General features: G+C 43.6%; 1 protein-coding gene across 1 annotated transcript in view; it reads right to left on the bottom strand.

The window, feature by feature from the left end:
* The window catches only part of hecw1a (HECT, C2 and WW domain containing E3 ubiquitin protein ligase 1a), a 98,756-nt gene that overhangs the window by 59,918 nt on the left and 13,007 nt on the right, over positions 1-25,831 (bottom strand). The window contains exons 3-5 of the mRNA XM_084102909.1: positions 24,524-24,812; positions 22,816-22,923; positions 6,314-6,408 (exon numbers count right to left, since the gene is read on the bottom strand). Of these exons, the coding sequence (XP_083959035.1) occupies positions 6,314-6,408; positions 22,816-22,923; positions 24,524-24,812 (492 nt within the window). The remainder of the gene's footprint in view (positions 1-6,313; positions 6,409-22,815; positions 22,924-24,523; positions 24,813-25,831) is intronic.

The following is a 25,831-nucleotide window of genomic DNA, read 5'->3' as shown; positions in this document are numbered from 1 at the left end:
CAGTGAGACTTTTATTCTTAAAATATACAAGCAATTTGTCATGATGCAACTGATTCTGACTCCTTTGACTTAGGAAATAAGTCATTTACAATGACTTATTTGCTTACAGCAGAGATTCGATCTCAGATATTGCTGTAAATTACACAGGGAACCATCTAATTTACATACATTGCAAAAATATTCATTTAAAATGTAATTTACTATACATTATATACAGTGTATATAAGAATATAGAATATTCCATCCATCCTGTAATATATTAAAATGTTCCATTACTGGAAGTATGTATAATTTGATCATGAATTTAGTTAAATTTATTTTATTAAGTTTTTAACGTCATGTCAACAGCAGGACAAGAATATAGCAATCTTTAAAACAGAGAACAAAGCGGGGGGGTCATAAAATTAACAAAATATATTTAAAACATTTTAAGTTAATATGAGGCAACAATTTTAAATACACTGTACTTCAACTAATAAAGTAATTAATTCACAATGTTTTTTCTCTAAAATTGTAAACAAGTGTAAATGTCAACATTATCATATTTGTCTAAATGACTGAAGTCTGTCAAGTAAAACATGAGCTTTTTCATGCAGTTCGGTCAGTGTTGTTTTATTCCAGTCACTAATAGTTTATACATATAGTTGAGTTTTAATGGTGCAATGTAGACATTGTTAGTAGTGCATAAGTTGCAACTTAGTGCATCTTTACATCATGCAACTCAACTTATGCACAGCTAATGCTTGATCTTGAGGAAGGATTCAAACGCTGAGTCTTAAATGAATAAACGGACCAGCATTTGTTTGTGAATCAGACTTCACTGATCACACTGTATGATACTGATGCAGCTGTTAAACAGCTTCTGTTTATAACTTACTGTTAAATAAATACAATATAAAATAAATAAATAATACATCTTCTTTTATAGTGAAAATTAGGACCTATACGATCAAATAAAAACTCTTAATAAAGCTTGTGCATTATCAGTAAGGATTGTCAGAGTTTAAGGTGTTTTGCTGCAAGGTCTAAATTTGAGTGCTGACCAATTAAAAGTATTCATGGATAAAACTGCTGAATATATGCAAATATGCAGAGATATGAATGCTAAGCAAACACACAGGCTACAGCAGCCAGAAACCTCACTTGTAATCGTGTGATATGATGCCATAATGTGAAGTACAACATTCATAAATCACAATATCCCAGTATTTGGTCCCCATACGCAGCTCTAGAAGTTTCCTACCCTTCTGTCAAAAGAAACGACCTTCACCCATCCCGGGATCCAGGTGAACGGATCCGCTCTCCTCCGGGCCGGAGACATCAGTGCGAGATCGGCTCGGGTCCGGGTCAGGGTCCTGGAGAACCGAGCCGGTCCGCGAACACGGGTCAGTGTGGCTTTCCCATCCATCCGTGAGTCCGCAGGTCTTCTTCAACATCCAGAGAATCCCGATCCTCATCCCAGGCTTTTCCAGCCCTGCTTCCGAACGGGTTATTTTTAAACAGAACGAGCGCTGGTGTTGAGATCAGGTTCTGTGTCTCTCAGCGTTTCTGGAGAACACGCCAGCACAAAGAGAAACTCAATCTCTCGCTCGGGATTACTGCTAACAAAGGGTTATTTACGGCTGTTTTTACAGTTCACTGGAACAAATCAAGATAATAAAGAGACGGGATCGCTATAAAGAAATGCACGTTGTGTCTCATCGATCGGTCTGTGAGGTGTAAGGTCATCGAGGGATTTCATCAAATACAAAGAGCTTATTGCTGAATGATTGTGTCTTGTACTTGGCTGGAATGACCTTTAATCCACTCAACATCTGAATCTCGTTTATAAATGCAGAGAGAAGGGGAAACCATAGACTAAAGTGCTACAAAAACATCAATTGTCATCCAAAAATTCTAGTTCTGAATCTCATAAACGTATTATTCAACAATATTATTGTTTTTTCTGTATTTTTGATCAAATAAATGCAGCCTTGGTGAACAGAAGAGACTTTTAAAATCTTACCGACCTCAAACTTTTGAATACTTGTCTATAAATTATGGAACCAATACATCTGTGTTCAATATACAATCTGGGATGTCAAATGCACATTCATAAAGACAAATAATGCACTAAATTAGCTGACCATAAAACGGTTAAACAGCTAAAGCAATCAGAACTTGTTCATAACCTGTGTACAGACAGACCAGTTCATCAGACATGCTGGAGGGCTTTTGTTTAATGTAGAGTTTACATGGGCTTCCTGACCCCTCCTGACCCCTGTTGACCTCTGCTGACCCCTCCTGACCTCTGCTGCCCCCTGTTGAACCCTGCTGACCTCTGCTGACCCCTCCTGACCTCTGTCGACCCCTGCTGGCCCCTCCTGCCCCCTGCTGACCCCTGCAAACCCCTGCTGACCCCTCCTGACCTCTGCTGAGTGCTGACCCCTGCTGGCCCCTCCTGGCCCCTGCTGACACCTGCTGAGTGCTGACCCCTGCTGGCCCCTCCTGGCCCCTGCTGAGTGCTGACCCCTCCTGCCCCCTGCTGACCCCTGCTGACCTCTGCTGACCCCTGCTCACCCCTCCTGACCTCTGTCGACCCCTGCTGGCCCCTCCTGCCCCCTGCTGACCCCTGCAAACCCCTGCTGACCCCTGCTGAGTGCTGACCCCTGCTGGCCCCTCCTGGCCCCTGCTGACGCATGCTGAGTGCTGACCCCTCCTGCCCCCTGCTGACCCCTGCTGACCTCTGCTGACCCCTGCAAACCCCTGCTGACCCCTCCTGACCTCTGCTGAGTGCTGACCCCTGCTGGCCCCTCCTGGCCCCTGCTGACGCCTGCTGAGTGCTGACCCCTCCTGCCCCCTGCTGACCCCTGCTGCCCCCTGTTGACGTCTGCTGCCCCCTGTTGAACCCTGCTGACCCCTCCTGACCTCTGCTGCCCCCTGTTGAACCCTGCTGACCTCTGCTGACCCCTGCTCACCCCTCCTGACCTCTGTTGACCCCTGCTGACCCCTCCTGCCCCCTGCGAACCCCTGCTGACCCCTCCTGACCCCTGCTGAGTGCTGGCCCCTGCTGACCCCTGTGAACCCCTCCTGGCCCCTGCTGACCCCTGCTGAAGCCTGCAAACCCCTCCTGACCCCTGCTGAGTGCTGACCCCTGCTGGCCCCTCCTGGCTCCTCCTGACCCCTGCGAACCCCTCCTGGTCCCTGCTGACCCCTGCTGAAGCCTGCAAACCCCTCCTGACCCCTCCTGACCCCTGCTGACCCCTGCTGAGTGCTGACCCCTGCTGGCCCCTCCTGGCTCCTCCTGACCCCTGCGAACCCCTCCTGGCTCCTCCTGACCCCTGCTGGCCCCTCCTGGCTCCTCCTGACCCCTGCTGGCCCCTCCTGCCCCCTGCGAACCCCTGCTGACCCCTCCTGACCCCTGCTGAGTGCTGGCCCCTGCTGACCCCTGTGAACCCCTCCTGGCCCCTGCTGACCCCTGCTGAAGCCTGCAAACCCCTCCTGACCCCTGCTGAGTGCTGACCCCTGCTGGCCCCTCCTGGCTCCTCCTGACCCCTGCGAAGCCCTCCTGGTCCCTGCTGACCCCTGCTGAAGCCTGCAAACCCCTCCTGACCTCTGCTGACCCCTGCTGGCCCCTCCTGGCTCCTCCTGACCTCTGCTGACCCCTCCTGGCCCCTGCTGAAGCCTGCAAACCCCTCCTGACCCCTCCTGACCCCTGCTGAGTGCTGACCCCTGCTGGCCCCTCCTGGCTCCTCCTGACCCCTGCGAACCCCTGCTGACCCCTGCTGACCCCAGCCACAATATCTGTCACACTGTATTAAAGGGCCCCTATTATGCTATTTTAAAGTTTCCTAATGTTGTTGAGTCTCCTACAACAGGTTTACATGCATCAAAGGTAAAAAAAACTGTTTAATTTCCTCATAATATACATTTGCACATCATCACATTTTCAATGACTCTCAAACGACTCGTCAAATGAATCAATCTCTCTAAATCCCGACTTTCCGCAATATACTCTGCTCTGATTGGCCAGACAGCTCAGTCTGTTGTGATTGGCCTACCGTGTACAGCGTGTTGAAAACAAAACCGACCGTTGCCATAACAACACCAGCTCTGCGTGTCCTGAGGCTTCCTACACTGTAAACTAAACACAGTAATGAACAATGACGTCGATTTGACCATATCAGTGCGAGCGCGAGTCCGATGACGAAACACTGGAAGTTATTGAACCCGAACCTCCAGCAGGACGACTCCAGCAGGACTCAGTGTTTCTCAGTGAACCTCCATCAGGACGACTCCAGCAGGACTCAGTGTTTCTCAGTGAACCTCCATCAGGACGACTCCAGCAGGACTCAGTGTTTCTCAGTGAACCTCCATCAGGACGACTCCAGCAGGACTCAGTGTTTCTCAGTGAACCTCCATCAGGACGACTCCAGCAGGACTCAGTGTTTCTCAGTGAACCTCCATCAGGACGACTCCAGCAGGACTCAGTGTTTCTCAGTGAACCTCCATCAGGACGACTCCAGCAGGACTCAGTGTTTCTCAGTGAACCTCCATCAGGACGACTCCAGCAGGACTCAGTGTTTCTCAGTGAACCTCCATCAGGACGACTCCAGCAGGACTCAGTGTTTCTCAGTGAACCTCCATCAGGACGACTCCATCAGGACTCAGTGTTTCTCAGTGAACCTCCATCAGGACGACTCCATCAGGACTCAGTGTTTCTCAGTGAACCTCCATCAGGACGACTCCAGCAGGACTCAGTGTTTCTCAGTGAACCTCCATCAGGACGACTCCAGCAGGACTCAGTGTTTCTCAGTGAACCTCCATCAGGACGACTCCAGCAGGACTCAGTGTTTCTCAGTGAACCTCCATCAGGACGACTCCAGCAGGACTCAGTGTTTCTCAGTGAACCTCCATCAGGACGACTCCAGCAGGACTCAGTGTTTCTCAGTGAACCTCCATCAGGACGACTCCATCAGGACTCAGTGTTTCTCAGTGAACCTCCATCAGGACGACTCCAGCAGGACTCAGTGTTTCTCAGTGATACTCGACTCAGTCTGAGGAACATTATATGAGATGTTGCAACTGTAATTCCTCACCATCAGCATTAACAAGTGCGTGTCCATCAACAAACCCATTATTTTACTTGTACTCATTTATTTACAGAGTATTTTTCTAATATATTGTGGTGAACACGTGGAAACTGTATCAATAACAGTGCATGTATGCATTAGCCGAGCTCTAGCGTGAATGATCTGATGTAACATAAACGTTGGTAAAACAAATATTTCCTCAGAGTAGTGAGAACGACAGACAATCTGCATTAATAGACACAGTTATAGGTAATCGTGGCCCACAGCTGATCAGCAGAAGTATTTCAGTAAGACAGTGATAACGTGAGTTAGCCAGTTAGCAGGAGACCTACACAATATAAAACTCAAAACTAAATATTTTGAACAGCATCTTTCAAGAGCAAGCGGTTTGCGAATCCTGCATTGAACTCTGAGATTTGAGAAGCAGTCGTCAGTGAAATAAAGGGAACACAGCAAAAGTTTAGGATTATACTGCTGTGATACCGTGGTAAAGATGAACTTTAACCTCTGATTCTTCACATGCTCGTCCTTGGGCAGTGAAAACACTGGCTTTACCTTCACATTATAGAGCACAGCGTCTCCTGGACATGATCTCTCCAGTGTCCACAGGGATCAGCTGCTGGTTTGAGTTTCCCAGGTGTCTGCGCGCGCAATAAGTGGGCGGGCAATATGCTAATGTTTCGTCTTGACATCACAACGAAGCGGCTTATGACTCGCTTAAAAACAATTCATTTCACTGACTCAGAGTCGACTCTTACTTTTGAAAGACAATAACTTTATATGCGGTGCACTTTCAGATTTAAAACTTTGCAGGATGTTTTCATTCACTTAGAGCTGTGTTACACACTACATGAACGGTCACAAACTTCATTAGAAAAGGTCATTTTCAAAAATCCATAATAGGGGCCCTTTAAGCCACAGACTTTGAAAGCTTGTTTCCGCCACAGAATAAAATACACAAAAACTGGGAGAATTCAGTCCCTTTTTTTGAATTCTGAGTTTATATCCTGCAATTCTATTCTTTTTTTCCCTCGACACAGAATAAAAAAAATCTAAAAGGAAATTGCTTTTTATTTCTGACAATTCACAATTTCTGACTTTTCTCCAAATTGTGAGTGGAAAAAGACTGAAATGTAAGATAAAACTTTACAATTATATATTTATCCTGTGGCAGAAACAAGCTTCCAAACACTAAAAGAAAGTGTGTGTGTGTAAGTGTGTGTGTGTGTGTGTTTACTCACAGAGGACGAGGGGTTCCTCACTGTCACGCTGGGTGTTGTGGCTCTGAGAGCTCCACTCAAACCATGATAATATTTGAAGCAAACCTTCGTCTCGGCTGCGAGAAACAGAAACAGAGGAATGAGTGATATGAAGAGACACAATAATCCTGTGTTTAAGAGCTGAGGGGAAAACAGCAGAAAATCTCCTCAAACTCTCAAACTCAATGCAGAAATCAGAAGTTGAGTTGGTATTGTAATCCTAATTACACAAATTACCAATCATTGATAATATATTGATAATAATCATAAATGTTTCTTGATCATCAGATCATCATATTAGAGTGATTTCTGAAGGATCATGTGACACTGAAGACTGGAGTAATGATGCTGAGAATTCAGCTTTGATCACAGGAATAAATTACACTTTACAACAGTATATATTCACATAGAGAACAGTCACTTTACATTGGAATAATATTTCACTGTTTTTACTGTAATCAAATAAATGCAGCTTTGAGCAGAAGAGACTCTTTCAAAACATTAAACATTTTTCTAGTTTACTATAGAAGAAAAAAAAGATCATGTTTATACTATGATATTTCACTAGTACTCCAAGATGCTTCAAAGAATACCATGGTATAACCATGATACAAACACGCCTTAAAAATCATAATACTATCACCATCCAAACAACTATGGAAGTAGCATGGAGTTTGTTGAGGAAAGGTTTGTATGAATATCATTATCATCCTCGGATCCGTGTGAGGAAAGCTGACATCTTGCTAAAGTGGATGTGAAACTCAACAGAATTACATGACGGGTTTTCCAGGGTGCATTTCAACTCAGTCTCATTTCTGAAGGCTCCCTGCTGGTGTGTGTGTGTGTGTGTGTGTGTCTGTGTGTGTGTGTGTGTGTGTGTGTGTTTGTCTGTGTGTGTCTCTCTGTGTGTGTGTGTGTCTCTCTGATTCTGTCTGTGTGTGTGTGTGTGTGTGTGTCTGTCTGTAAGTGTGTGTGTGTGTGTGTGTGTGTGCGTGTCTGTCTGTGTGTGTGTGTGTGTGTGTGTGTGTGTGTGTGTGTGTGTGTGTGTTATATATTGTTGTTTAATAAACTCGTTTAAAACAAAAATGACTATTCACATGAAAAAAATCCTCGGATCACAGATCCAGTTAAACAACATGATGCCTTTATAAGACGTAAATACAAGTCAAAGAATCCCGTTCATCACAAAATATTGTACAGTATAAATGCTGATGTAGGTTAAGTCAATATCCTGTTCATGTTTTTGTCTTTGTCCTGTTTCTGAGGGGGATTCTCTGAAGGTTTTCTTTATTTAAGTATCTTATAAAACACTTATAATGCACATGAAGGAACAATCTCAAATCATTGCATTAGGGTTGTATTTGAATAGCAAACTATAAATGTAGATTCATGCGGCACAATTTGTTTTTCTGGGCCTTGAACACACTGGACTTTAGAGACAAGTCAACAAATACACCTGACCATTTTCCAGAGGTCTGATTGGCTGTTGTCGTCCTGGTTATATGTGAGGGAGCTCTGAAGGTAAAAGAGTAGCAAAACTCGAGAGTACGTAGATGTGAATTTGAGAACTTGTACAATAAATATTCGTACGTGTCCACTACAATTACACTAACAGCTCCAATGTGAAAACCTGTCAAATAAAGATCTGAAGTTGAATGTTGAAATTTGAAAAATGCCAATTACAGAAATACAATGACAGACACAAACTAGAAATATATATTTGCACTTATTCTTACATTCACATTCGCAGTACAACCTCAATTAGGCACTTGCAACTTCTCAGATCTGTCACTGCAATTTCAAATTTCCGTGTGAGGAAAGCTGACATCTTGCTAAAGTGGATTTGAAACTTTTTTTTTTGAAAATTACATGACGGGTTTTCCAGGGTGCATTTCAACTCAGTCTCATTACTTAAGGCTCCCTGCTGGTGTGTGTCTGTCTGTCTGTGTGTGTCTCTCTGTGTGTGTGTGTGTCTCTCTGATTCTCTGTGTGTGTGTGTGCGCGTGTCTGTCTGTCTGTCTGTCTGTCTGTATGTGTGTGTGTGTGTGTGTCTGTCTGTCTGTGTGTGTCTCTCGGTTCCTCGGTTGCACAGATCCAGTTAAAGGTGAACTAAGTAACTTTTTTACCTTAACTGAACAGCTTCGGAGTCATTGGAATGGTTATATTACTTATTTCGGGTTGAATGGTGGTCGTTTCGCACCCCCCTGGTGCCCGTGAGCGGAAAATCCGCACTTGCAACTTTGGGGCGGCGGGTCGCCGGCCGCCGCGTCAGGAAGTATCGCGTGATATCAGGTCTCGCGATGTAAACAATTGCTTTACGGCCAAAAGAAATCTGCTCAAATACTGTCATTATTGCGCTCCCTCACGCTGTCCGAACCCGAATGAAGAAGACGTTTTAAAGAATGTCCCATCTGCTTTGATGTCGTTGATCTACTAGCCTCTGAGAATCGCCAACAAGTTTTTACAACAGTGTTGTCAAATATATATTCCGAAGCTGTGGGGGGAGCTCTAGAGAGAAACCTGCGAGCAAAAAGCGAGAATACATCAAAGAAATCCCGAAGCTACTGAGTGCTGCTTTAAACAAGATGATGCCTTTATAAGACGTAAATACAAGTCAAAGAATCCCGTTCATCACAAAATATTGTACAGTATAAATGCTGACGTAGGTTAAGTCAATATCCTGTTCATGTTTTTGTCTGTCCTGTTTCTGATGTGGATTCTCTGCAGGAGCGTAATTAAATCTATGCATTACAACCCCCCCAATATTTATACCATGATCACATGAAAAGGAGGCATCAGGAGGCATACCCTAATTTCAACCCCCCCAATGTTCAAACCAAATCTACGCCCTTGATTCTCTGAAGGTTTTCTTTATTTAAGTATCTTATAAAACACTTATAATGCACATGAAGGAACAATCTCAAATCATTGCATTAGGGTTGTATTTGAATAGCAAACTATAAATGTAGATTCATGCGGCACAGTTTGCTTTTCTGGACCTTGAACACACTGGACTTTAGAGACAAGTCAGCAAATACGCCTGACCATTTTCCAGAGGTCTGATTGGCTGTTGTCGTCCTGGTTATATGTGAGGGAGCTCTGAAGGTAAAAGAGTAGCAAAACTCGAGAGTACGTAGATGTGAATTTGAGAACTTGTACAATAAGTACGTGTCCACTACAATTACACTAACTAACTTGTGCACTTGCAACTCAGTGGCGGCGAGAGAGAAATCGGGGGCAGGAGCGGGTGTGATCAAACGAGCCGTTTTATTGGTTGGCGCGTAGCGAAAGCTGTTGGTCCATTAAGCCTCATTAAAAAAAAAGTACACGTACTGCGTTAGATTAAACTGGGAAAGGTTATAGCACTTGCATATTGTTGTCCTCACTGCTTCTATTGTTCTCATGTGTAATCGCTTTAGATAAAAGCGGCTGCTAAATGAATAAATGTAAATATAAATTAAGCGTTTTCTTGGTTTTCTATGGGAGGAAAATGCATAACATACAATTTAACGTGCTTTATTAGAATGGTGTTTTAATACCACTGTCTTTAAACAGCGTTGCGTTCATATTCTGGGCTCATCTGTTATTCTGTATAGTATGCATTATTAGTATGGTGTTTACTGAGTTAATTTCATTTATTTATTTTAATATCAGTCTTGCATTAAGCCATGTTAGCGTTTCAGAATGTCCCCGAGGACGCGGGTTTCGTGACATCATCACATACAATAGAAGTCCAATTTCATTGGCTAAGCGCCAGGGTGGGAATTATACCGCGGCCACACGGCCATGGCCGCCGTTGCCCTACACTTTGGCCTTCATGCCCCGTGAAAAAAAAATCATCGTACGGCCACAGTGGCCTGTGTGCCCTGGCCCTGTCCAAGTTCCACCCAAGTAGTCTCTGAACTTCAATTAGTTTGTGGATTCGCGCAGGTGCAGTGTCATAATCACATCGATGATCTCACGCATCAAAACAGCAGTGCAAGAAGCATGTAACGTCAGCACCAACAGAAGAACGACACTCTGTTGTCGACACTGGTGCATAGATATATACACTAGATTTCGCCTTGGCTACGGCATTCGTTCATGAACTGCCGTAGCCAAGGCGAAATCTATATGTCTATCTATGCACCAGTCTACGCACACGTCACACAGCAGGAAGCGCGGGCGCCCTCAGATCACGACGTCGCTGTGTTACAAGAGGTAAAAACGATATAAATACTGTTCGTTTTCTCACACAAACCGCTCGTTTCGTGTCTTAGGCCATCAATGTGTACTTACGATGGGGAATTGTTTAATTTGGACGATGGGGAATTGTTTTAATTTGGACTCTGTGCTTGCTCTTTGAGACCGTGACCATAGACCTGCATTATATGACTGACAGACAAGAACGGTTTGACCTAAAAATATAAAAATCTATTTGCTAGTAGATAAGTGCCCTTTTCAGAAAAGGGCCCTATGCAAGGTTCCAGAGGTAACGGCGTCGGCGCACTGAAGCGTTTTTTTTTTTAATAGTTCAAAGTTACTATAAGATTTAATGTTATTACCTTGACAAACTATAACTTACATCATTAAAAAGATATAAGACTCACGTTTCAGTATTTGACCACTATTGTATTCTGAGAAATCTATATTGACAGTTATGTCTTAATTTGTGTCAGGAGTTATGAAATGCAAAAATGAGTCGATACCTTTAATATGAATTATGAGCGTCAGACGCTCCCATTCATAAAAACTCCTGTGCTGTCGTCATGACAGCGATTCACAAAACAACGTCCCTCATGGCTTTTAGCTCAAAAGTGTGCAGATTTGGAGAAATATTGATATATTCTCAGTTTACATCAGATTTCTATTGACAGGAATAATATTTTATTGAATTTATAGCCAAATGCGTCGATGTAATAATTATGAGCGCTGTATACTGATGTGCTGTGTTTTCAATTCATACCAGCAGCCTGAGGGCGCTCTACTGAACATTATAGTCCATATTTGAAACACATGAAGAAGAGCGTTCGACAATGCAGGAAATTATTAATTTATTGGCATTTGTGTTGTTTCTGAATGCTTTTATTGGCATTTGTGTTGTTTCTGAATGCTTTTATTGGCATTTGTGGTATTTCTGAATGCTTTTATTGGCATTTATGTTGTTTCTATTGTTGTGTGAGGGTGTATACCTTCTGGATGTAATGGCGCTCTCTCTCTCTCTCTCATTAAAAAATGTTTTTTTTTATTAAAAAAGTCATAATCCATGTCTTATTCCAAATTAGGATGTTATGGTATCAATCTGAATGGGAAAACCATCGAATTGTACGATGGCCTTTGTGCCCTGTCATATGGCCTTGGTGCCCCTAAAAAAAAAAAAAAAGGTGGAGGCCAAATGGCCTTGCCCCTAAAATTACATAATTCCCACCCTGCTAGGCGCCAACCAATAGAACGGCTCGTTTGAACACCCCCGCCCCCATCCTTCAAATTCACATCTACGTGCTCTCGAGTTTTGTTACTCTTTTACCTTCATAGGGAGCTGGCTGGGTTTTATCTCAGTACATTCTGATTACGTGGTGTTCAGTCAGTCGGGGTACATCTGAACTTTGTGTGAGCGATCACAGATCGAGAGGGAAAATCATGGGCTCCACAATGTCACAAGGGGACTTTGAGACGTCTGCTCTTTTGATTTATGAAAACATTTTACAGAATCAATCATGCCTCTTACCAGATGTAGGCATAGATGAGTCTCTGCTGAAATATTCTGGTAACGACTCTAACGCTGTGCTGCAGGCTTACTCTGATGAGATGCTCAACTCAGTGCCAGGTTACATCAGCAGTTTTGGATCTGCCATTGGTGCTCTGACTTCAGTCCCGAATGCTGTTGGACTTGGAGCTTTGGTGATTTCCTTGATCATGGAGATCGCCATCAAGAGCAGCACTCAGACAAGTGATGACACATACAGCCTGTTACGACGTGTGTTTGGGGAAGAGAAAGCTTCGAGTGTCCGGGACACAATGTCAGAGTATCTGAAACGCCATCGCATGTACATGAACGATGACCAACAATTACGGGAGGAAATAAGGAGACTGGAAAAGCAGCTGAGCAACCATCTCACCATCCTCAGAAACTCCCTGCTGCTGGACGGACAGATGAGGAGCCGTGGGTTCAAGATCTGGGTCAACGGAGCCGCCTTCCACGTCCAGATGTTGGTCCATGGCGCTAGACTGGATATTCAGGCTGGTAAACCTGCATCAGATCTTAATGCTATCGAAGCTGCAATCAATGAGTATTTACACCGCCTGGATCATTTGCTGGAGAAATACAAGACCTACAAGACCAATTCAAAGATGTTTATACTGGTAGGCTCTACTCACATGAACTTAGAATGTTATATGGACAATAATGAAATTGACAGCTGTAAAATGAATGTTAATTCTGCTAAACCTAGCCCGTGTTTTCATCAAAAAGATTTTATGGATATTGTTTTCGCAAATTATGAACCGATCAAAGGATTAAAGAGTTATTTCTTAAATATCAAGGACAATCTCAACTCTCGAATCCATGAACGTGGTTCATTCACTGTGCCGTCAGCTGCAGGTTAGTTTAGATATCTGGTGTTGATAAGGGCGCCCGGATGGCTCAGATGTTAGAGCGTGCGCCCATATATAGAGATGTACTCGTCGATACACCGGGCCTGGGTTTGACTCCGACCTTTGGCCCTTTGCTGCATGTCACCCCCCCCCTCCCTTTCATGTCTTCAGCTGTCCTGTCAATAAAGGCCTAAAAATGGCAAAAAATAATCTTTAAAAATAATAATAATAATCTTTTAATTTAACGTATAGTAACTTTAAGTAAAAAAAATACAAAAATAAAAAAGAAGTTTATAAAACTTCCATTTTAATATTTTAACGTATTTACTCTTACCTTGTGATCTACATGTATATTTGATCTGTGTTCTGTGTTTTGCTGCACAGTGATGTCCTGGTGCTCTCCTGACACACCTGCATGTTACACGTTTAAGACATAAAATACTCTGCTGAAATATTTTAGTCCTGTTTCCGGTTTAAAAATCCTTAAATTACGTCTGCTCCTTCTACCTCGTTGAAGACTTCTGAATCTTTGAATAAGTATATGATGTTCATTATAAAAGTGTAAGTGCTGAACACAAGATATCTCCTACTTCACTGTAAAGTTTGTTCTTAATGTTTGCTTTTGTGATGTTCTCCTAACAATAAAGGATCATGTGTGTTATTGTTCCACGTGTCTGTGTATTTTAACTTAAAGAGTTGCCAATATACTATACAGCAGGCTTCTGCTGTGCCATTAAATAAATTTTATTGAATTTGGGGCAACTGTACTCTACCCGTATTTCTGTATATTTTTATTTTATATATTTTATTCTGTTTTCATTTTTAAATGTTTTTTTAATGTCTTTCTTTCAGGGTTCGAAATGTACTTTTTCGACCACCAGCCAAATGGCTAGTAAATGTTCAAATTTCACCAGCCACTCAATACATTACCATTGTTTTTACGGCTGCTGAGTGAAGCAAATCTACCAGCCACTTGCATATTTTACCAGCATTTGGCTAGATGGTGCTAATTTTGAACCCTGTTTTCTTTGTCTTAGAGCGCTTTGAATAGTCTGTGTGCTTAAAAGGTGCTTAACAAAAGGGAAAAAATAACCCCAGCTCAGGTGTAACCAATGGCTAACTGATCTTCTCCATGGCAACATAATATTTTATGTTTACATCAAGGGGGTATATACAAATATATACACACCTTTTCAGTGGGTGCTTAATCAACTGGTAAACTGTATATCCACGACTGGATGAGCTGTCATAAAGTGCGCGCTCTCACTTTCATTTTTGCCGTGATCAGTAACGTTAGGCCTGTCGCTCCAGAGACTGTAAGCTGGATCCCGAACAATACAGATCCATCCTCGAGTAATAACGAGAGTAAATGAAGACTGCTAAGTTCATTCTTACATCCAACAACAAAACACCTCAATTGCTTAGGAGACATTCTTGTCTACAGTTGCTCCAGCGTGGAAACAATGGCGGACTGTGTCCAGCTCACTCAGGGCGGGTTTATGCTCAAACTGCAGTGTCAATCAACAGTCATGGGAGGGGCCTGTGCAAAGTGACGTCACATTGCCCCGAATCTGAGAACAGCTCGTTCTGAGACAGTGCTTATGGTTTATGGGGATTTTAAAAGAAGCACTTAGTGGATTTTTATTCTTATAGGGTGGTTGTGTACACACACTGCCAACACACATTTATGTTCAAACACCATGTAAAAGTGAATTTTGCATAATAGGTGCCCTTTAACCCATAAACCAGAGGGAGTTGTCTCACAGTCCCGACTGAGCTGACTCTACACCATTCGAGACTGCTGCTCACAAGTCTGCTCACATTGGGCCCAACAGCAGATCGCCCTGCCTGCTCTAACGCAGCACCACTATTGGCATGTGGCACATTGGGTATGGCTGAGGCATCACATGCTTCCTGAAAACATTACGTAAGGTCTTTTCTACTGCTCAGACGGCCCGCTATAGACCCTTTTGTGCCATGAAGAAAGAGAGAGAATGGGGACGCATAGAAAAGGAGGGAGGAAGAGGAGGGAAAGGGTGACACATTGACGGAGGAAGAAGCCAACTGGTGCTCAAATAATGCTCACTGATAGACATATAGTCTGAGCCAGAGAGCTTTTTTGGAGGGGCTTTGACATTCATATGCGCTGGGCGACTTAGGCTTTATTCGCACCAGGAAAAGAAAATCACATCTTTAGGATGCATAGGCTAAAAATCAACTTGTCTTGTCCTGTACACATGCAGCCTCAGAATAAGTCTGGTGAATGAATGAACAACACAAAAACATTGAGCTTTTATAAGACGTGGGATGGGTGATAGGAGGATAGTGTTGGATGTCTCATGCGGTAACCATTCCCTGTGGGCTCCTCACTCCTCCCTTCCACCGCTGCTGGTGAAGCCCCCCGTGGAGTGTGCTGGTCCATCTGTAATGGATGGGCCAGCCATTTTATCCAGGGCTCCCCCAGAGGACAGGACGCCGATTGCAGCATTGGAGGGTGAGCTGGCCTCTGGAGATGATGACTCAACTGTGTTGTCTCCCTCTGGGAGTATATGGTTGCCCGAGCCAGATCCAGAATTATCAGCTATGCTGAAACGGGCCGCCGAGGCTGTCGGGCTGTCTCGGTTGGATGATTGGTATCCCGGGGCGGGCCGTGCTGGTTCTCAGCCCGCCGCCACAGTACCCTTCTTTCCCGAAGTACATGGAGAACTGTTGAGTGGTTCTTCCCCCCCCTCGCTACCCTTGACGGAGGAGCGGTGAAGGGTTATGAGGCTATCCCTCCAGTGGAGCGGTCTGTCGTGACACAGGTGCACCTGTGCCTGTGCGCTGCCTTTTGGGGGGATCCTCGTCTCCCCCTAAGGCCTGTGAGTTCTCGTCCGTTCCGACTGGCAGAACTTACAAAGCCTGTGGGCAAGCCACCACCTCTTTGCGTGCCATGGCGCTGCTACAGGTCTATCAGGCTAGGACACTCATGGCCATGCACGAGGGTAGCCCAGACCGTGCGCTCATAGGTGAGCACTGCACTGCATCCGACCTCGCCCTCCGGGGCATGAGTGTCGTGGTGTGCACGATCGGTCTGGCGATGTCCACCTTAGTGGTTCAGGAGCGCCACCATTGGCTCAGCCTGGTTGATATGGCGGATGCGGACAAGGTTCGGTTCCTGGGCTCCCCAATTTTCCAGGTTGGGCTGGTCGGCAACGCGGCGGAGAACTCCGTCCAACAGTTCTCTGCCGCCCAAGCACAGACAGAGGCCATCCGGCACATCCTGGCCCGGCGGCCAGCTGCTGCCTTCACCCCGCTGCCGGTGGCAGTTCCTCCGCCTGCTTGTCACCGAGGACGTTCCCCTGCCGCCGCTCCTGCTGGGCCTCGGCAGCAGCCTCCAGCCAGTTTGAGGACCCGGTCATCAGCCTTCTCACGCATCCCCTGCCGCCCAGTGGAGACAGTTAAGTGCTGCACACTCACATCACTGTCCTCCACCTTGCTGTCCCACCTCAGGTATGTCTGTGGTCTTCTGAGCCTGGGCCTGGTTCTCCTGAAAGCTCAGTGATATTCATCACACCTAGTGTTGAGCAATTCTCCTGTCTTGTGCGCGCATGTCGCTGTCCTACTGGCGAAGGACGTGATATAGCCGCTCCCTCCAGCCGATACGAAGGCCAGTTTTTATAAACTCGTTCTTCATATACCTAGTATGTGGTGGGTTGTGACCATCTTGGCCCTGTGTCACTTGAAACGGGCCCTTTCTCGAAAGCCTCAGTCCAAGTTGCTACACAGAGAGGCATTTTTCAGAATGCCCCGTCCCCAAGCTTGGTCTGCAGCGTTTGACCTGAATGACATGTGCTTAAGATCTCTAGCCTTCCGCACCACAGGCTATCCTGCGTGTTGCGTTTGAGGGTTTCGAAGTATCAGTACAGAGTCCTACCCTTCGAGTGCTCCATAGCCAGTTGGGTCTTCAGGTCAACTGGGAGAGAGTAATCTCGCCCATGGACTGAGTATCTCTCTTCCGGTATGGGGATGGACTCGGTCCAACATGCCTCTTCAATAAAAGAGTGTGTCCGGTCGGTGCTATACAGAAGTGAGAAAGGGTCCCACTGAAAGAATTTTCAGAGGCTCCTGGGGACATATGGCAAACGCAGCCGCATGGCTTCCTCCATATGAAGACCACTTCAGCACTGGCTTAAGGTCGAGTCCCGAGGTGACAGTGGCAGAGTGGCACGCCAGATCACAACAGACAACAAATCACCCCAGCCTGCCGCTAAAACCTCAGCCTGTGATCAGACCAAATCGAGTTGTTGCTGTTCACTTCCCTTTGAGCCACCACTGCTCAGCGAGCTGGTTCTGGTCTGAAAAGACAGCATCGCGTCCGTTGCGCTAAGCTTCCCTCGCATGTCACAACTCGCCCGCCACCTCCTCATTGGAGTCAGAAGCTTCTGAGGCCGCTTCATTACACTATTTCTTCCAGCCTACTCAATCGTGCCGCCGACGAGTCTCACACCTAGTGTTGAGCAGTGCTCCTGTCTTCTGCGCGCATGTCGCTTGCACCTACTGTGCTAGGTCAGGAGTAGAGCAGGTCTTGATAGTTGCCCCTTATTGGCCCAACCAGACCTAGTTCCCCTCGACAGCCCTTCCTGACTTTACCCTGAATGCATTTTAAGGGACGGGGCATGATGGCACCCACGTTCAGACCCCTGGAGAGATTCCAGGCCGGTCCTACAGATGGACGCGGAGGTTCAGGTGGCAACCGCAGAACTATGTGGTAGTCACCATCACTTCTGCGAGAACACCCCCTAAGAGGAAGTGTTGCTTACGCCAAATAGAAGTGGAACCTATTCGATGAGTGAGTCTTCTCTCCGTGAGGAGATCCTATAGGCGTTCGGTCATTTCAGTGCTCTCTTTCCTGCAAGATGGGTTGGAGTGAGGGCTGTGTTCTCCACCCTCAAAATGATGTTGCCTCTATTTTCTCTTTGAAGCACATCATGATGCAGTAGCATGGGAAGCACGTCATGATCGTCAGGTTCCTGAGGGAGCAAGGGAATCTGCCTTGCGCCCCTCTTTATCCTCTTGGGCCTTATCTCTGGTGCTACTGCACTGCAGAGACCGCCCGTGAGCCACTGCAGGCAGTGAGTTAAAAATTCTGTTTTTAAAGAGACTCATGCTCGCGTGGTCTCCACTAGAGGGTAGGGACTTGCTCGCTTTCGGTCAACGAGTTGTGCCTGGAATTCGGGCTGGCTTACTCTCACAAGCTGAGACCCTGGCCTGGATATGTGCCCAAGGTTCCTACCTCTCCCTAAAGGTGGGACCAGGTGGTGAACCTGCAAGCGCTGCCCCGGAGGAGGCAGACCCAGCCCTGGCTTTCTCGGTCCATCCGCTTCATTGCGGTTATACGTGCTCAGAACGCAAGCCTTAGGACCTCAGACCAGCTCTTGTCTGTTAAGGAAATCAGCAGAAAGAGAAGGCTGTTTCCAAGCGAGGTTGGCCCACTGAATGGTGGCTGCCTTCATCTTGGTGAAAATCCCGAGATGCACATGTCCACTTAGGTGGTGAGCTCCTCTGAAGTGAGTGTGTGCTCCCGCCTAGGCGTTGACAGAGAGTGCTTCGCTGACAGATATTCTAGAGTTGGGGGCTAGGCGACACCTATAGTCGAACCGCTGCTTCCCGTGGGCTCCCTTCTCATGAAGCCAGTTCACCGTGAGCCCGGTTCGAAGTGTCGGCTTGCTGCGCCATTCCCCTCCTATGGACTGAATCCGTGTGCAATTCTTGCTCCAGTAGAGCTCCCTCTTAAACCGAACCCTGTTGAGTTCCTCCACACCCTCCGGCGATGGACGCGGCGGAGCGTCCGAAGCCAGGCCTACCACTCATATGCTCTGGTGGAACTTGTGCTAGGCTGGGTCCATATGTTGCGATCCCTACGGTGATCTTAAATCGACGGGGATCAGGAAGCTTCTGTCTAGGCACTGGAAGGTGGCAGCACTAGTGGCGTTTTCAAATAGATCCCCATTCAGTCGACGTCGACTATGTCTGACGTTCTCGACTGAAAGGGAACGTCCTGGTAGCGTATGCAACCCTGAAGGAGGGAACGGAGGATGTTTTCCCCTCGGCACTACTACTGGACCACCGCTGACTCTGGGGGCCGCTCGGCTCCTCAGCGAAAAAGCAACTGGTCCGTATTTACGCTTCTGCAGGGCGGAGCATGTAATCACGCACGCCGATGTTGAATTGGCTTGATTAAATAGTAGTACGAGGAAGACAGACTCCCTAAGCATGATCCCCATTCAGTCGATGTTGACTATGTCCTCTGCATACGCAACCAGGACGTTCACTTCACTGTTCACACACACACAGTTCCATTGCAGGCTATAGGAGTCCCCTGTTGGATAGGTAGACATCGGTCAGAGTTGCAGATCCCCTCTTTGCATGTTTTTTTTTTGTGTGCTAAAAGACATTCAGTTAACATAATTACATTTTTCAATACATACATATATATATAAGACTTTACTGCCAGTTCACTTCACTGTTCACACACACACACACACACACACACACACACACACACACACACACACACACACACACACACACACACACACACACACACACACACACACACACACACACACACACATTTCCATTGCAGGCTATATGAGTCCTCTGTTGGATAGTTAGACATCAGCTGCAGGTCCCCTCTTGGCATTTTTTTAAAAATAAAATTAAAAATGCATATTTTAAGTGTGTGTGTGTGTGTGTGTGTCTGTTTCTGTGTGTGTGTGTTTGTGTGTAAATGTGTGTGTCATGTGCAGAGAGCATGATCCTGGTTCTGATAAACTGTGCTTCTTGATCTAAATACGTCCCTTCTTTAGTTACTACAGCTTCTAAAAGTGGTGTTTTCATGACTGTCCCGCTTCCCTGTTCTCACACACACCTGGCTGATGCACCTGAATAATGCAGAGCCATTTCTTTACAGACTATTTCCATTTACACACACACAGATAATGCAGCTTGACATTAAGTGCCGCAATTTTTTTTGTTGACATTTAAGGCACATTACTAAAATGTGGTATAGTGGTGGTATTGTATTATATATAAAAATATTAAGGAAAGATAGCACAAAACAATCCATTTATTTAAAAAACTGGGTAACACTTTACAATAAGGTCCTATTAGTTGACTGGTAAATGCATTTACTAAAAAATAGCAATACATTTCTTTTTTTCTTTTCTTTTTTACAGTATTTGTTAATTATTGTAAATGTTAGTTAATAAAACAGAACTGTTCATTTTTAGTTCATATTAGCTCAGGTCCATTTAATTATATTAACAGATACATATTTTTTACATTTCAATATTGTAATTAGTAAATACTGAAATTAACATAAACTAAGATTAACTATAATTAATAAATGATTTAGAAGTAGTTTTCAAAGTTAGGTCTTAACTAATGTTAACTAATATTAACAAACAGAACCTTATTGTAAACTGTTACCAAAAATTGTAACAAATTGCAGTTTTCTGTTCATTGCACCAAATTCGATTATTTAAAATTTGTAATAATACATATTGAATTTCTTATATTTAATAGATCTAAACCGTAAATTAGGAGGAAGAAAAACATTAGCAAAGCCTCAGGAAGAGAAAAATATGAACGCCCCAATAAATGTGTTAATTATTTTTTGAACATGCATAATAGTCCATATTAAAGGAGAAGTTCACTTTCAAAAAAACTTTTGCTGATAATTTACTCACCCCCATGTCATCCAAGATGTCCATGTCTTTCTTTCTTCAGTCGCAAAGAAATTAAGGTTTTTGATGAAAACATTCCAGGATTTCCCCCCATGTAATGGATTCTATTGGGACCCAAACGGTAGAAGGTCCAAATGACAGTTTAAGTGCAGCTTCAAAGGGCTTTAAACGATACCAGACGATGAATAAGGGTCTTATCTAGCGAAACGATCGGTCATTTCCAAAATAAATAAAAAAGTTTAAGTTTTATAAGCACAAATGTTCGCCTTGCTCTGTTCTGTGATGCGCGTTCGTGACGTCACGTAATACGCAATTACGTTGAAAAGGTCACGCTTGAAAAATTTCTGTCCTGAAGAAAATGTTCTTTTTGGCTTTTTAATATTAAAACACCGAGGATACGCACACGAAATGGGCATTTTAAACGATAAACTGACACAAATACATTTGAAAATGTGTATATGGTCCTCCTTCCGCACATTTGTAAACACGTCAAGCGTGACCTTTTCAACGTAATTGCGTATTACGTGACGTCACGAACGCGCATCACAGAACAGAGCAAGGCGAGCGTTTGTGCTTATAAAACTTAAACTTTTTTATTTATTTTGGAAATGACCGATCGTTTCGCTAGATAAGACCCTTATTCATCGTCTGGTATCGTTTAAAGCCCTTTGAAGCTGCACTTAAACTGTCATTTGGACCTTCTACCGTTTGGGTCCCAATAGAATCCATTACATGGGGGGAAATCCTGGAATGTTTTCATCAAAAACCTTAATTTCTTTGCGACTGAAGAAAGAAAGACATGGACATCTTGGATGACATGGGGGTGAGTAAATTATCAGCAAAAGTTTTTTTGAAAGTGAACTTCTCCTTTAACTGCAGAAATTAATGCATTATTTTTCCACCTCTATTTTAGATGATTATTTGTGATAAAAGCTTCAAGTAAACCACCAGCTACAAACAAACTGTTCATTTCTTTGGGCTTCATTCATAAAACACAACCAGATCAAAATTTGTGTGAATAGTTATATGTAAATACGTACGTATAACGTTTAATTTAAATGTATCTCATCCACCAGAGATGAATTACGTTGGATTTATCATGTTACAATTTCTGAATTCAGCAAGTGTATGATGTATTATGTAAATATGATCAATTTATATGATAATTGGATCACACTTTATATTAAGAGTCTTTAGCTACTATGTACTTACATTAAATTATATAATTTAGTTACATTTTATTTAAAGCTGTCATTGTTACAGTGTAATTATATGTTTAAGTTCTGAGTAATATTAAGCAACAACATGTACTTACTATAGGGTTAGGGTAGGATTAGGGTTTGGTTGAGGGTTAGTTGCATGTAATTATGCATAATTTACTGTTATTACTATGGTAAGTACATGTAACATATGTAACAAGGACACAGTAAAATAAAGTGTTACCAATAATTGCCAGGCACAATGTGCTTATTGTGTTGATGTGTTAATGCAAGACACTTGTGCTGCTATTGATACAGGTAAGTTAGGACAGAGTTTAAGGATAGGTTAAGGTATTAATAATAAAAGTACAATGTACAAACATGTACATGTATGCACAGAATAAGTGCATTGTATTAAATTATTAATTTAAATGTTTGTAAATAGTAGTTAAAGACACTTAATATAAACTGGGACCAATAATTGTGTCTTTCACCTCATTCAAACATCATATTAACACTAGATTGATCAGACGGTTCAGATCTAAAGCTTTAGATGGACAGTATTTCCATTTCTACTTATTGAGGAGAGAGGAGACAGACGCTTCAGGAAACGAAAGTAAATGGCAGATGGCGAGGAACTTCAAAAGCTGAAAAGCTGAATCCGGTTGGTTTTGAGATAAAGAAAGAGATGCATGGAGCGAGAAAGCAGATTTATATAATCACGCTGAAACAGCATGTGTGAGTCGAGGTGAAGACACATTCCCAGATCAAAGCAGAAGAAGAAATTTCTGAAATAAAGGGATTTCTGAAGCGGTTTTAATCCTGAAGATGATCAAGTCCATCTTGCCTCTGTGGCTGGACTGTAGATTGCATTTATTTGTTGCCTGTTTGACAGAGAAATAAGTGCGTTCTCTCTCTCCCTGAGGCATTCATGAGAGAAAGAGACACACAGTCAGAGCGATACGGGACGAGGGATATTTACCCTCCATAAAGTACAAGCTGGCTTCGATCCTCCACACGATCTGGCCTCTGTGGGAGCCGCTCACTCCACGACTCTTGTAGTCCAGAAAGTTTTCTGACAGAACCTCATCTATAATAGAGGAAAAGAAAGAAAAGGGGGTCAGTAACAGCAAAAGGCAGTTTGTTCTGCTGTTATCTGTGTATCCGTTCAGACGTTTAAAGGGGACATGTCATGAAAATCTGACTTTTCCCGTGTGTAAGTGCTGTAATCGGGTGCTTCTACCAACCCAGAAAACGTGAAAAGTGAAACCCAGTAACGGTGTTCTGGTGAGTCTTTCTCTGCAAGCATGTCAAAAAATAAGCCGATCAGATTTCACTCTCCTTCTGGCGTATGAAGAGGATCTTAATATAATATTCCCGGCCCTTAATCTGCACGTTTACACACACCAGCCGACATTTGGTTCCACAAGCGACAGCAGAGACCAGTTCTAACGCACTGATGAAGATCCAGCAAAGCCTGAAGCTGTTCTGTGGTTGAGCTCAGACGAGCACTGAACACTATTGACCAGAACATGTCACCGCTGTCTTATAAAGACCTCAGGAACTGTGGACACTTGTGGAGAAGTTAAACATGATGATGAGATGATCAGTGTAACTCCACAACAACTACAGAAATGTCTCCACTAACATTCAGAAGCTCTTCCTGAGTCTCTCCGTAAGGCTGCACTCGCTACTGGTTATTCTGGGATTCTGGATGAGTGAGATTGGCCTGTTCTGTTATTGCCGGAGTTTCTGAGTGTAAAGACTCCGCCCTCTTCTGAACGGAGGCGGAGCTAAAGCTCATTTGCATTTAAAGGGACACACGCATAAACGGGGCGTTTTTTACAGACACATTCTGGGGACACCATAGATTTATATGATATCTTGTGAAAAGGGGCATAATATATCACCTTTAAGTTGCATTTTACAGCTGTTTTAAATTGTATTATAAATGGTTAGTTCCAGTTCTTGATTCTGATTGGTCAATAGCTGTGTTTTATTCACGATAAAACACGGATGACCGCTTCACACAATGGTTCAATGTATCACTACACAACACATGTTCTCATTGATATTGTTCATTGAAGCGTATAGAGTATTGTGAGAGATCATAAGCGAGTGTACCTGCATTTACAGTAGATATAGCATCTTCCTTCAGGTCAGTCCTATATTCGTAATAAAAAATCTGTTTGAATGTCCTCTGCGATATCTTGTCCTTTTAACAGTTAGCCATTTATCAGTTGAGTCTTGCTTCTCCGTGTTCACAAGTTTCAGTCCTTTCAATATAAAAGTCTTCTCTACTGACTGACTCACTCATAAAGACAGTCTTTGTCTCCATCTAATGGAGAAATAATGTATGTAACTTCTGTTGCTGTTCTCGGTCAGGGACTATTTTTTCCAGCGGAAGGAAGGCTTTTAGAGATTTTACTTCATGAAAGTTGCACTAATACATATTTTGTTGGCTTTAATATGTGTATTGTGTGGTAACCGTTTTATAAAAGCTATAAAGTACTCGAGGCTAGTGCTGTAACGTGAATAAGTCACGACTGACTCCGCTTCGCGTCGAGCCTAACAACACCCTCAGATTCACCATACAGCACAGCCTCGAGTACCTCATTACTTACATAACGTTTCACAGTATTAGCTGCTGATAAACCCATATAGGTTGCTTGTTAATGAAGTATTCTCACCAATAAGGTACATGCCGATCCAGTCTCCGGCGTCCACCTCCTCGGTGACGTCCCAGCTGATCACGATGTCCTCTGATTGGCCGATGCAGAAGAGGGAGGAGCTGACGGTCAGGGTGGACCGGCTCTGCAGGGACACCAGATCCGTGTCACTGGTGGATCGGGGCAGAACCAGCGCTTCAGTGTGAGCCAAGCCGAGCCGAGACCCATCCTTACAGCGGCGCCGGGTCTGAGAGCTCCTCGACGGAGAGGCCATCGACGCCAGACCCACAAACCGGCTCTGGTACAGGTTCTGCAGAACATCACAGCATAAACTGGATCTGACTGGGCGGATTCATTATTCATCACTGCTCTTCCTGGGAAAAGTTGAATTGATCGTAAATCAAAATATATGGAAGCTTGTTTCCGACATGGAATAGAAAATAAAAAAGGTAATTGCAACCTTTTTTTAATTCAGAGTATTTTCTCAGAATTTTGAGATATAAACTCATAATTATCTGAATTGTGAGATCTAAAATCGCAAATAGTCAGAATTGTGAGTTAAAATGATCTGATTTATATACAGTGGCAGAAACAAGCTTCCATAAAAAATGACATTTTATGTATTCGCTATTGCGGAAAAAAACATGGAGAACTGGAGCATGGAGAAATTGTTTGTTTGTTTGTTTAGACAACTTTATAAATCTATCTCTCCATTTTAAGATATATATTAATCAATTTTAGAATATAACAGAAGTGTATTTTGGAAAACCGGAAATAAACTGTTGCATCAAAAAATGTCAGGCCTAAACCAATTCTGAAATAATAATAAAAAAAATTCTAAAATCTAAAATCTTATCTTGTAATTTCAATGAATTTTAATCTGAGGAATTAAAAAATCTACAGAAAGTGCATTCGCATTACATTTTTGGTGAATTTTTGAGGGCAAAATGTCTATAGTCTATTATTTCTAGTGTAGCGATGTATGAAGCAATCACACGAAACTCCTGATCTGCAGTCATGTGATATCTCGGAGTGAGAAACTGACTGAAATGTACGTTTTTATGTACTAAAAATATTCCCCCTGCGCTCTGGTGCTTAAATCCCTTTACTGTCTGAATATGCACAGTTTTGTCAGACAAACCGAAGAACGCGTGATGTTTGGACTATATTTAAATATATATTAATATACTGTATTATCAATGAATACTGTAAGATTTCAGTTGGTTTCTCACACAAAGGCATTGCACTCATATGGTGCTCTGTGTTGTTTTGGAGCTTAAATGTAAACTTAAGAGTGTATACTGTAAAAAAAATGGTAACTTGCAATTC

Source organism: Abramis brama (genome assembly GCF_963993115.1).
Source record: "Abramis brama genome assembly, chromosome: 24".
In the NCBI taxonomy this organism is placed as follows: domain Eukaryota; kingdom Metazoa; phylum Chordata; class Actinopteri; order Cypriniformes; family Leuciscidae; genus Abramis; species Abramis brama.
This window is presented reverse-complemented; position numbering and strand designations above follow the sequence as displayed.